The sequence below is a fragment of the Aedes albopictus genome, chromosome 3, assembly GCF_035046485.1.
Source record: "Aedes albopictus strain Foshan chromosome 3, AalbF5, whole genome shotgun sequence".
In the NCBI taxonomy this organism is placed as follows: domain Eukaryota; kingdom Metazoa; phylum Arthropoda; class Insecta; order Diptera; family Culicidae; genus Aedes; species Aedes albopictus.
In genome coordinates this window covers 359,878,150-359,890,525 of record NC_085138.1, presented here as the reverse complement: position 1 = coordinate 359,890,525, position 12,376 = coordinate 359,878,150, and the positions used below count along the sequence as shown (strand labels likewise).

At 41.9% G+C, this 12,376-nt stretch overlaps 1 protein-coding gene across 3 annotated transcripts in view; it reads right to left on the bottom strand.

Moving 5' to 3' along the window:
* Positions 1-778: 778 nt before the first annotated feature.
* The window catches only part of LOC109428905 (transmembrane protein 164), a 91,150-nt gene continuing 79,552 nt past the window's right edge, over positions 779-12,376 (bottom strand). For all 3 annotated transcript variants that reach the window (XM_029874979.2, XM_062855376.1, XM_019704745.3), the window contains exons 2-5: positions 8,340-9,023; positions 8,082-8,280; positions 7,921-8,021; positions 779-1,762 (exon numbers count right to left, since the gene is read on the bottom strand). In XM_029874979.2, coding sequence (XP_029730839.2) covers positions 1,370-1,762; positions 7,921-8,021; positions 8,082-8,280; positions 8,340-8,924 — 1,278 coding nt within the window. In that variant the 5' untranslated portion in view covers positions 8,925-9,023 and the 3' untranslated portion in view covers positions 779-1,369. The remainder of the gene's footprint in view (positions 1,763-7,920; positions 8,022-8,081; positions 8,281-8,339; positions 9,024-12,376) is intronic.

Here is a 12,376-nt window from a genome sequence, read left to right as displayed (position 1 = left end):
TATTAGAAGACTTTCGAAGAATTTGGACCAATCACCGCTGGACCTTGTTTTGACAGTTGGAGAGGCGACGTGTAATCAGTAGAGCCATGGACGATTACTGGCAGTGCCGGGCAAATACATCAAGCCTTAGTACATACCAAATCTGGCGAGTTGCGACTGAACTAGATTTACTAGACGTCGTGAAGAGTAGAGAAATTGAAGTTATTTGATATGGTGGCTCCAGAGAGGATGGTGATCTTGCCTTCATCTATGTTCACAGCAGCGAAATTGATTTTTTTGAAGATGGTGACTCCAAAGAGGAGATAATACCATTATCATTCATTCAGTTTGATAATTAGCTAATTTCGCGATATTACGAGCAATCGCCTGAATCCATCAATGTGACGTTTTCCCAATGTGTTTGACAATGTTTTTTTTTTATTTGGAAGTGTTGGAATTATATTTTCTTATAGTTGTTAGGAATCTGGGGTGGTACGAATCGGTGATGAGTCTGATTCATGTCCATCACATAAACTCTCGTTCTAGACGAAGCACATATTGAAATTTAAAAAAAAATCGGCATAGATGTTTTTTTACGGCAGGGGGCACAATATCCGGTTTTCAAATACTCACAAATTCAAATTTCTTTGTGTTTCTCCGATGGAAGTAGTAAAGCAATATTGACCGTTTTGACAAGTGCTAGTGATTTGTTTCATGGATGCCGTGGAATACCATTCAAGAACTATTGAAATAAGGTTTTGCTGCTTCTTTATGCCTGTTTTAACTTTCAAACTTATTCCTTCCATCGACTTGCTCGTTCCGTTTCCTTCTACCACACTTTTGTGAATTATTTAAAAGCTACTCTAACTCTACTTGTTTATCCAGATCAATTGAGTTTTTGTTCTGCTTCAATTTTAAACTTGCTATTTACAATAAAAAGGCATTCAACAGTGTGTTTTTTGTTTCTTCTGTATGCTGTTACTCAGCGGCCGCATACATTCTTAACCTTATAAGTTACATTGTTGGTATTATCATCTGAAGCGTTTTGCCTTTAGCAGTGGGTGATGGACGCGATTGTCGCATCCACACCCATAAACAGATGAAAAGGAGGTGGAAAAACGTGGTTATTGGATTGATGTGGTTGTGATTACAGGATAGTATTTCTAAGAATTCACAAGACTATGATGTGTACGGGTGTGTGGTTTCAGTTCTTGGACCTGTCCCAAAAAAAAATCTTCCGAGTGGAATGGTATCGGAGATCAAACAATTGAACGTAGCTATGTGCCAAGTCAGATGAAATGTATCTACACTGGGAGCCGATTCAGCTGCCACCGCTGATCGTGGTCCAGCTTCGGTCGAATCCTGCCTGCGATGGCACATCCGATGACCACTAGTCAATCTTGCTGGTCTTGATGATGATGTTGTTCTCCTGCAGCATGGAAACGGTTTTGGCTGGCGACGAAGATCGCGATGAGGGCCGAGACGACGGCCGGGAGTGGATGTAGTGATGGGTGGAGACTCCCGGCGGGGCAGACGAAGCGGCCAAAGGCGATGGGGTACCACCGGCCAGGGATGGTTCCGCACTGGCTGAGCCTCCGTTTTTGATGAACGGTGGATTGGTGATGATGGGCGGAGGAAGAGGGCTGAACAGGAATGTTACCAGCTTGCAGAGCAGGGTGCACAGGATGGCCTCGTGGACTACGGCCGCGGCGCGGTAGTTGGGCCCATCGAACGGGTCCTTGATTGCTGCGCAGAGCATGTGGTTCAGGTTTACTTGCGTGGGCTGAAAGGGGAGGAACAGTTGAGATAAGTAATTACTGTATCTAGACAGAAATGGTATTTCTAAGAGCTGTTTCATTTCAAAGGTATCGGTATGTCCCTTGGAATTTACTTCAGAACTCGACCTACTCATAAGAACCCTTATTGAAAGCATATAGTTTTACAAAAAAAAATGCAATAAGCATTATAGAGGTATGCCTCTGTCACTCATTATCGGACCTGAAAACCATTACGGCCTAGTTGACACTTCGAAAGGCAACTACGACAGCAGCAGAGTTCATGAGTAGAGCCCGGAGACCTTAGCATTCGCGGATAGCCCGAAAGATACACCAGACACGTTTGCTTACGACAAGAAATCGCAGAAGTGATGCAGCCGTCAGGTAAGGAAGTAAGGACGCTGGCAAGGCCAGGAGATTGTTAACACTGAAAATGATAGGCAGTAATGCCCAAACCCCGACCAGGCATCCCGGGAATCTGGGAAGGGCGGGCCTGGCAGAGGAAGCTCTCAGTAAATAACTGTGGAAGCTGAGAAGCAGGCTCTGTCTCAGTGAGGACGTTACGCCAAGAAGAGAGAGAATTCAAGTGGTAGCGACGAGCCCCTTCGTAAGAAATGGGTTGGCGAGGTCTCCGTTAAGGAGAAGTGAGGAGTCATGAGTAGGAAGCTGCGCACGCATCTACAGCGTAAGAACTCCGATCCAATCCCCGGTCATCAACGAAAACCGAGAAGGGCTGTCCGCAATTGAGGTGGCTGAGCAGCAGCTTGGCAAGATCATCGACTTTGCGTCCACAAAGTCCAATATAAGTAACATAAGTAACAACATAAAAAGTAAAGGTTACGAATTTTACCCATACGGAGGCTGCCACTTCCGTAGGAAGTCCAAAAGGTGTGGCGCATGCGACTACTTGTGATAAACACTCGCAGAAGGGGGTGAGGCAGCCGTCAGGTGAGAAGAAAAAACCGCAGATCGAGGAGATCAGGAACGCCAAACTAAGAAGGCGTAAAAGAGTAGATGCCAAGCGCGAGAAAGGCGACACGCTCATCGTCAAGACCGAACAGTCTAAGTACTCTGATGTCTTGAGGACGATGCGAAGCGACGCCAAGCTCGTGGATCTGGGAGCCGACGTGCGCAATATTAGACGTACTGCTACGGATGAAATGATCCTAGAGCTCAAGCGTGACAAGGAACACAAGGGCGCCGCCTACAAAAGTCTGGCGGAAGAAGTCCTTGGCGAAGGGTTCGAAGTGAGGGTTCTTACAGCAGAGGAGGTTAAGAACCCAGACGAGGTCACCGAAACGGAAGAGCTCGCCATTCCGGAAGAGCTTCGCCAGGCGGGGAAACCACCCGGAGACCCGTCGGCATATATACCAATTTGCTTGATCGACACGGTGGGGAAGGTGCTCGAAAAGATCATCCTCAAAAGAATGTTGAGGAGGCACACCGAGGGTGTAAATGGTCTCTCGAGGAACCGATTCGCCTTTTGGAAGGGGAAGTCGACCGTAGGCGCTATCTTATCGGTTACAAAGACCGCCGAGACTGCACTCACTCCAGGGTTAGAGGAGGGGGATTCGCTACTGCCTGTGCAGTATTGACTCTGGATGTGAACGCGTGCCTGAGGAGTGTCGCAAGGTTCCATGCTGAGTCCGGTGTTATGGAATGTCATGTACGACGAGATGTTGAGGTTAAAGTTCTCGGTTGAAGTGTCGTCGGCTTCGATGACGATGTTACGGTGGTCTACGATCAATCGATCGAAGAAGTACAATTGACTGTTGCTCTTTCCATCGCAGTTGTGGGTGAGAGGATGAACTCTAGGAATCTGGGATTGGATCACCACAAAACTGAGATGGTGCTGATTAGTGTAGTGTGTAGACGATTGAATGATGTTCAATAGCTCTGCGGTGTTTGCCAGCAGACCTTATATGGCGGCCCGACGTGGGACACGGCGCTAAGTACCGAAAGCTACCGTGGTAAGCTGGGAAGTACTTATAGGCTTATGTAACTGAGAATTGCGGGCGCGTACCATACCGTGTCACACGATGCGCGTCATCACTGGTATGGTGCCTATCGGTATCCTTATCGGAGAGGACATAGAGTGCATCGAAATGCACGCCATAAGAGGCATACGCTTTGGCCGAGTTTCCGCTGCAGAAAAAGAGAAGAGGCATATGGTACTGCGCGGTCGTCACGCTAGACATTAGAAACGCCATCAATAGTGTAAGCTGGGCCGCCATAGAGCGCGCCATAACTCGCTTAGGTGTCCCGGCTAGCCTAAGGCGTATTCTGGAAAGCTACTTCCAGAGCAGGGTGCTGATTTACGACACTGAGGAAGGCCAAAAACAGTACAATGTCACCGCGGGGGTACCGCAAGGATCCATCTTGGGCCCGGTACTGTGGAACGTGGCATACGACGGCGTATTAAGGCTAGCACTACCACCGGGAGTAAAGTTGGTTGGCTTTGCCGACGACATTATCCTGGTGGTATACGGTGAGTCGATCGAAGAGGTGAAATTGACGGCAGTGCATGCGATTGACATAGTGGAAGGGTGGATGCACGGTGCTTCATTTACCGTTATTATCAAAAAAAAAATAGACCATCAAAACCTGAAACCCCATTCTCTTTCTTCATCATTCCTACACCTCTGGGCAAATTTTTAAAAAAATCGTTAGACGAAATTTTGAGTTACGCCCTTTTAAAGGGCCTAACCCCTAAAAAATCAGAGTTTCTATAGAAAAACATCATATTTCGTAACAGAAGCATGTTTCTGCCATCAAAATTTGAAACGCCAATCTCTTTCTTTATCATTTCTACACCTCTGGACAAATTTTTAAAATAATCGTTAGGCGAACTTTTGAGTTACGCCCTTTTAAAGGGCCTAACCCCTAAAAATGAGGGTTTCTATGGAAAAACATCATATTTCATAACAAAAGCATGCCTTGAAGTCCCAAATAATAAAACGTATCATTAATAATGCTACAATTTGATACTATGCGCTAATATTGGCTATTTGTATTGATGTTTGTATACAAATTGGCCATTACGCTAATATAAGGGAAGTATTTTCAAACATGTAGGAAGCAATCATGTTTGTATCAACTGCCATTCATAGCGTGGGACGTAAGTTTTTTGTATTGCTTTTTTAAAGACAAAACAAGCGATGGCATGTGCCTATCCCATTCGTTAGATTTATTGGTGAATGCTGTTTTCAACTAATAAACATACAAAACTAAGGATTGAGATGATCAATTGTAATGATAGTTCTATATTTAACATCTAAACTACGTTACCGAAGAATAAACGTGATCAAATGAAACTAAGTTTTATAATAATTCTACTATAAGTACTTATGACCTTCAAATGGGCGTAATTGGAGAATTTGACCAACATTATTTTTGAAATTCAGTTTATGGGTGTACATTAACTATATAAATGAAAAAGTAAATGAACTGTCGTTTATGTTTATCATTGTACATATATTGTTCTGGCTATAATAGTAAATGAAGCCAACAACGTCCGTATCCTACAGGTTAAAGAATACTTCACTTATACTGGCGTTATGGCTAATTTTTATACACAATGCATTCAATATTAGTGCATAGTATCAAATTGTAGCATTATTAATGATACTGTTCATTATTTTGGACTTTGAAGCATACTTCTGTTATGAAATATGATGGTATTCTATAGAAACCCCAATTTTTTTTAGGAGTAAGGCCCTTTAAAAGGGCGTAACTCAAAATTTCGGCTAACGATTATTTCAAACATTTATCCAGAGGTGAAGGAATGATAAAGAAAGAGATTGGCGTTTCAAATTTTGTTGGCAGAAACATGCTTCTGTTATGAAATATGATGTTTTTCTATAGAAACCCTCATTTTTTAGGGGTTAGGCCCTTTAAAAGGACGTAACTCAAAAATTCGCCTAACGATTATTTTAAAAATTTGTCCAGAGGTGTAGAAATGATAAAGAAAGAGATTGGCGTTTCAAATTTTGATGGCAGAAACATGCTTCTGTTACGAAATATGATGTTTTTCTATAGAAACTCTGATTTTTTAGGGGTTAGGCCCTTTAAAAGGGCGTAACTCAAAATTTCGTCTAACGATTTTTTTAAAAATTTGCCCAGAGTTGTAGGAATGATGAAGAAAGAGAATGGCGTTTCAGGTTTTGATGGTCTATTTTTTTTTTTGATAATAACGGTAAATGAAGCACCGTGGGATGAGGTCGAGGCAACTGACACGGGCGGGTGCTCGATCGAGTGGAGTCGCTCACTGAAGCTTCTTAGAGTCATGGTCGACGACTAGTTGAACTTCAGTAGTCATGTCGAGTATGCCTGTAAGAAGGCGAGCGTGGTGGTTACGGCATTATCTAGGATGATGTCAAACAGTTCGACAGTTGTCTCGAGTAAGCGAAAGCAGCTCGCGTCAGTAGCGGTGTCCATACTACGGTATGGCGCCACTGCATAGGGGCTGTCCATTAATTACGTAAGGGTTTATGGGGGAGGGGGGGTTTGAGAAATCTTACGCGCCATACAAAAATTTTTGGGTTCTCATACAAAAAATCTTACAAGGGGGGGGAGGGGGTGTCAGAAAATCGCAAAAATTCCCTTACGTAATTAATGGACAGCCCCATAGTCGAATGCGCTCAAAGTGAAGCGGAATGTAGATAGACTAGAAAGCACACACAGGCTAATGTGCCCTAGGGTGGCCGCAGATTCACATGCTTAACCCTTATGATATATTCTAGGCCCATATAACTCGTGACCGTCCATTTTAGGTCATATTCAATATGAATTGCACTAGCGCAGGCCGCATGATGTAACTCCCATAAAAGGTTAAGGACATAGTTGCTGGGGTTACAAAATGGCAGCGAGTATGGCCGCTACTCTCTCTCTTATACCTCCTTCCCCTCACCCTAGCCGTCGAGTAGCGCGGAAGTAAACAAACAAATTCTCAAAATTATACGTGCTTACCTTCTCAAAATGCACTTAGGTTGCTACTGGTGGTAGACAACTGTATTTTTCGTCCGTCGGGAAGTACTACTTTGCATTTTTCACAGTCTTTTCACGATTTCGTGCCAAAATGTAGCACAAACTGCACTTTTTTTTTCTTCGTCTAGTGCGTTCCACCTTTTTTAAACCATTTTTTAGCAGTCTTCCAAACAACACAGCACTGTAATAAATTGATCGATTACGTGAAATTGTCCTCACTTTCGCCTGATCTACCGTTTATCGCGAAAAACTTACGCGTTTTCCACTTTCGTGGTCGAAAACCCGGATCAATTTACATCGCGGTTCGCTAAAACGGAAAAGCGTACCGTTAATCTGAGTGGTATTGTTCAACGTACGGTGAAATTGATTAAACCGCAGTTCATGTTTATCACGAAACAAGACTGTTATTTTGTTAATCTTTTTAACTATTTTAAATATCATACTGCCAATGTAATTTCAATAGATAACAGAAAAATCGTACGCTGTTTAGGAGTTGAAATTACATCAAATAATGTCACCCCATAACACGGTATTTTCTACGGTCAGAGAGAAAAAGTACAAGAGAAGAGAGGAGAGAGTTGTCAACAAAAACGTAAATAAAGTGGTGCACAATGGGATAATTGGTGAAAACATTGGGCAAAGTAGGAATTTAAATAAGTTTTAAAATGTTTTATAAGAACAAATTGTGCTGGTGGGCATATGCAAGAAATCAAATGTGTGCCAAAATTCAAAGGTAAAACTGCTATTTCACTACAGCTCATTTTGGAATGTTTTTGTTAGTTTATTTGACCAAGTCACACTACACTGTGCGCTGTCTGATTTGTTTGTTTTGAGTGGGTGGTTGAGAGGGTTATTAGAGCGGGAGCCAAGCTTATTATTATGATCTCGAGCAACCTTCACCTTAAAGAATAGCAATGAATCATGAAAGTATAGATGGGGGAGAATCGACTGTATTCTGTGCAACTCGGATTTTGACGGTTACACAGTCTTGTTAAATCAAAACGAGTTTTTATCTAACCCGACATTTCGACACCATCCAAAGTGTCGAAACGTCGGGTTAGATAAAAACTCGTTTTGATTTAACAACCTGCGAAGCCGTCAAAATCCGAGTTTCATGAAAGTATTGTGGAAAGTACCACCTTATTCAAAGTGTACTAAATTATTAAGTCAAAATACTCACAATGGCAACTATCTGCAGCACAATGTAGTGATACAGGATGATTATGGCGTATCCGATAACGTTCCACGTAAAATCGTTCAGTGCCTCCATGTTGTACACTCCTGAAAGCAGAAAACATTTATTAACATTTCCCACACAAACGACCGCATGTCCTCCCGTACCGCCGATTCGCAAGAGGTAAACCGGAATGATGCACATCAGCGCGTGCTGGATCCAGTAGATGGATGCCTCCAATGGAAGCTGACGACTGTCCGTTTCCGGAAACATGAACGCTAGGAAAGGTCCATTCAGAACATTCATCTGCAACCGGAACAATGCGGTTGTGCTCTTCTTTGGTTTGTTACACGCCAGCAGGTAAATCTGAAAGAATTACACGAAATTAAATTTTTGAGGGACCGCATGGAGTTAATCGGACTGACCTGAATTATCGTGGTAATGTGGCAAGGATTTAAAATGTAGATAACAGTCCTAGTTGCGAATTTAAAGCCTAGTTCGACGCCCAGCGTCAGTGTCATCGTGACCAGCAGCAGCTGCTTGGCCCAACTGGGAGCTTCCCCCTCGAGGGCCGAGCTGGTCGTGGGATTGTGGGCCGCACTGCTACACCGATGGCAGCTACAGTACTCCACCGAGGACGATCGCCGGTGGTGCGTTTGCTGTAGCAACAGTTCCCGATGATCCGGTTCCAGGAGGTGCCCACTGCCTCCGATCCGTTGGTAGTGATGCTGCAGATTGTGATTGCTGGCATTGGCCAGGTGGCTAATACTACTGCTTCGAAAGCCCAAGGAACTACCGTGATGCTGTGGGGTCGAGATGAAGGGCGTGTTCCGGCGAAAGGTGATCGGTTTCATCCGGTTGATGGCCATTTTGATTGCGATAATGCACACCGGAATCACCACGACGGTTTCCACCAGTTTCCGAGTGGGTGATAGGAAACTGGCGCATTCCGGCCCGGTGTTTCGGGGTACGGAAGCGTTGACGCCACCGTACGCCCATTCGAAATGCATCCTGGTGGCCGGGGTTGGGGTACCGTGCCGGTCGGGTTAGACTTTGAGCAAACGTGGTGCGGTCTTGCGTGCTGCGCTGAACGCGTGTGAGGAAATGATCTGCAATGAGAAAGAAAGCGGAAATGTAAATGATTAGAACAATGCTGCGTCCAGTGCAGTTAAATATCAAATTTTCTTCATTTAAAAACACTTTCAATACAGAACAGATATCACAGTTTTGACCCTCTGTGTGGAAAGGCGTCAAAGTTTCTTTAACCTCTACCTCACACTCCTAATGTTCCCGTCAATTTATGTATAATACAAAATTTTTTTTTATTATTTAAAAAATCGAACATTTAAGAAAAAAAAAGATTTTTCGGTTGAACACTTCACGGTTTTTTTTTCAACTTTTAATTTAAACATTATTTGATTCAAATGATTGTAATCAGTTTCGTACATTTTAATTCCGCCCTATTTTGCTTATCCTTTGACAGATACGCGTATTTCGCCTACCACTTGTAATCTCCACAGTGGATAACTGATACTGAGAGGAAGATTACAAGTGGTAGTCAAAATTCGCGTTTCTGTCAAAGCATAAGCAAAATAGGGCGGAATTAAAATGTACGAAACTGATTACACTCATTCGAAGAGGGAATTCTCCTTAGAGGGTTCGAAAAGTCGGTACAAGATTATTTGATGCTTTTTTAAAAACATCACTAGTAAATTGTGATATTTTTTTATTTATTTTCCATGATTGCTGCTATTTCTATCATCAGCTCTGTAGATTTAAGGAATTATTTTTTCAAAACAATCTTGGTGCTAAGATTAGCGTGATAAGTTGTTAGACATTCGACATAAGGGTGTGCATTAGTTTTCATGAACTCGGATTTGACCTGAGAGCCGCAAATCCTTTCCTGATAACAAAACGAATAACAAGCATTGCTACACAATACAACACAATCTTGTTTGAATGAGAGGCAAGCCTTCGCCATTCTGATGGTGTTTTATAAATAAAATATTCGCGATCATGCTCAGCGAAGATTATGATAATCATCGTCGTCGCGGCCGGCACAGGTCATGACCACACTCACATGCTGTGACTCAGGTACGTCGTCAGACACCAGCTGATTGAGCATATACATACCGTCAATTCAGTAAACAGAGCAGAGTGCGTGATACACTCTCATTACCCACTTGGTTGAATCAAGAAACTTGAAATGCATATCGTCATAGTGACGACGACACAAATTGCTACTAGACAAAGAAGTTTTCTCTTCTCGAGTTATAAGATCGCACTTCTGTATTCAATGCGACGATGTGCCGTTGCAGACGTCCCGTAATCCAGCCCTAATTGAACCCAGGAACAAGTCGGTATAGAGAGTAATAATAGACAATCGACGGAGGACAATCCCATTAACTATGAATGCCATATCACCTGACGTGAGCGTCTACAAACCAACATATCATTCAAACTGCCATCGAAACAAATTCATTCCGACACAAACATACGAACGATGTGGCGCCACCAACCACCGTCGTTATTCGGAAAAACTTTTAAGTCAATCAATCGATAATAATCCAATTTTCCTTCTGTACCATGCTCGGAGCCGAGTGTTACAAAATCGTTCGATTCCCATGGCAGTTAGTATTAGTACGACGAACACCTGACGGCGCGGCGCGGTGGTACAGCAAACAAAGAGGAAATGCAAATGTTCCTTGGGAAGTTACTTCTCAACTAGAGACTTGAAGAACACAGTTAAGGAATGCAAAGTGCATTTCCTTTTGGAAAAGTTGTGCCACTTCTTCAACTGCCTTCGACTGACATCAGACTGTTCCACAGAAAGTTATTCGTTAACAATCTAATTTATTTATGTTAAAACTACAGACTAGCGACACGGAACACTTTAAAAACACTACTAGAATGTATAACAGTGGGACAAGTTGGCTTAATTAAAGTATTCATGTTAGCTATGTTCAAATACTCTTCATAAAGCTGGTTCTGCTATAGATAGAGCTTTCAGTATGATATTTTTTTCAGTAGGGTAAGAAATCAAAATTTGAACTAGTCAAAATATTATCTTAATTTGAACTATTTTGAAATTCATTGAAATGATGAACTTTTTGGGCAAATATTGTCCCGAAAAAGATGTTAAACAGCTTTCCGTAATAAAATGTGATAACATAAACTTTGAAAGCATTGAAAAAAGCGTTTTTGCCATCGAAAATAAGCAATTGAAAAATCACTGTGATTTCACCTATTTCCCCCCAGAGATAGCACATTTTCGATGCACCCATACAGCTCATGCATTGCATCACACGCAATATGTGAATACGTCGAATGAAAGCTTATTTATCGTAGAATCGGTCAACCGAATAATATTCCGCATTATTTGTCATAAAATTATCAAATTTAAGTGATTCTTACTTGGAGAATGTTATCTTAAGTTGAACCATTTGTAATCTAAATTTGAACTAGTAAACGGGGGGTAAGCTTCCAGTGTTGGCCTGTATATTGCGCTAGTGGTTGCTTTATTTACTCTTGGGGGATGAAAAATTCCAAATTTAGTTTCCAAATTCCTAAAGAATTTCGAACATTCTGAGTTGAGATTCCACTTCCTAATGAAAAATAGGTATGAAAATTAGCAGATTCATGTGATTTTTAGTTGTTTAGCGTGGAATTGGCTGTTTTGTGAGTTGCTCGAGCTGCTGCCGCCAGTAGTTCAAATTAAGATTAAAATTGGTTCAAATTATGATTACGATGGTTCAAATTAAGATTAAAATAATTGTTGATGAAAAATCGAATATCTCAATGAAATTAGGTGCAAATACAAACTTTTTACCATTTAACAGAAAGCTTATACCCGTGGCTTTCATGTACATACGATTTTGCCGTAGTAAATTATTTCCATGTGGGAGAAAAAATCAATCAAAATTTGCACTGCCTCAGAAAGCCGCAATTTGGTTCAAATTTTGATTACCTACCCTATGATATTTTTTCTTCAACACTATCCGGTGCAACTCCAATTGTCATGAAACTTGGCCTAGCTTCATGGCAATCGGAGTTTCACTTGCTTTCGGGATATGAAGGCGAAATTTTCCCATACAAAACTTTTTTTTTTAATTTGATTATATTTTGACTCCTCATAAAACTATGGATACCAAAATGACCAGAAATGCGTGACATGGCGTGGTAACGGAGTAATTCGTAGATTGCCGTAGATTAACGTCAAATGGGGTAACTTGCAACACTTTTCGACTTTGAAGCAATATCATCGAAAATCTAAACATTTGAAACAAACTGTAAATCAACATGTACACTAATTACCACGAGTAGAATATCATGCAGGACTTCATTTACCAAAATACGTTGCCACCTAATAAGGAGGTGTGAAATACATGCTTGTTGCAAATTACCCCATCTGTGGGGTAACTTGCAACACATGAGACATGACTAAGTTAGCTACCATTAAACT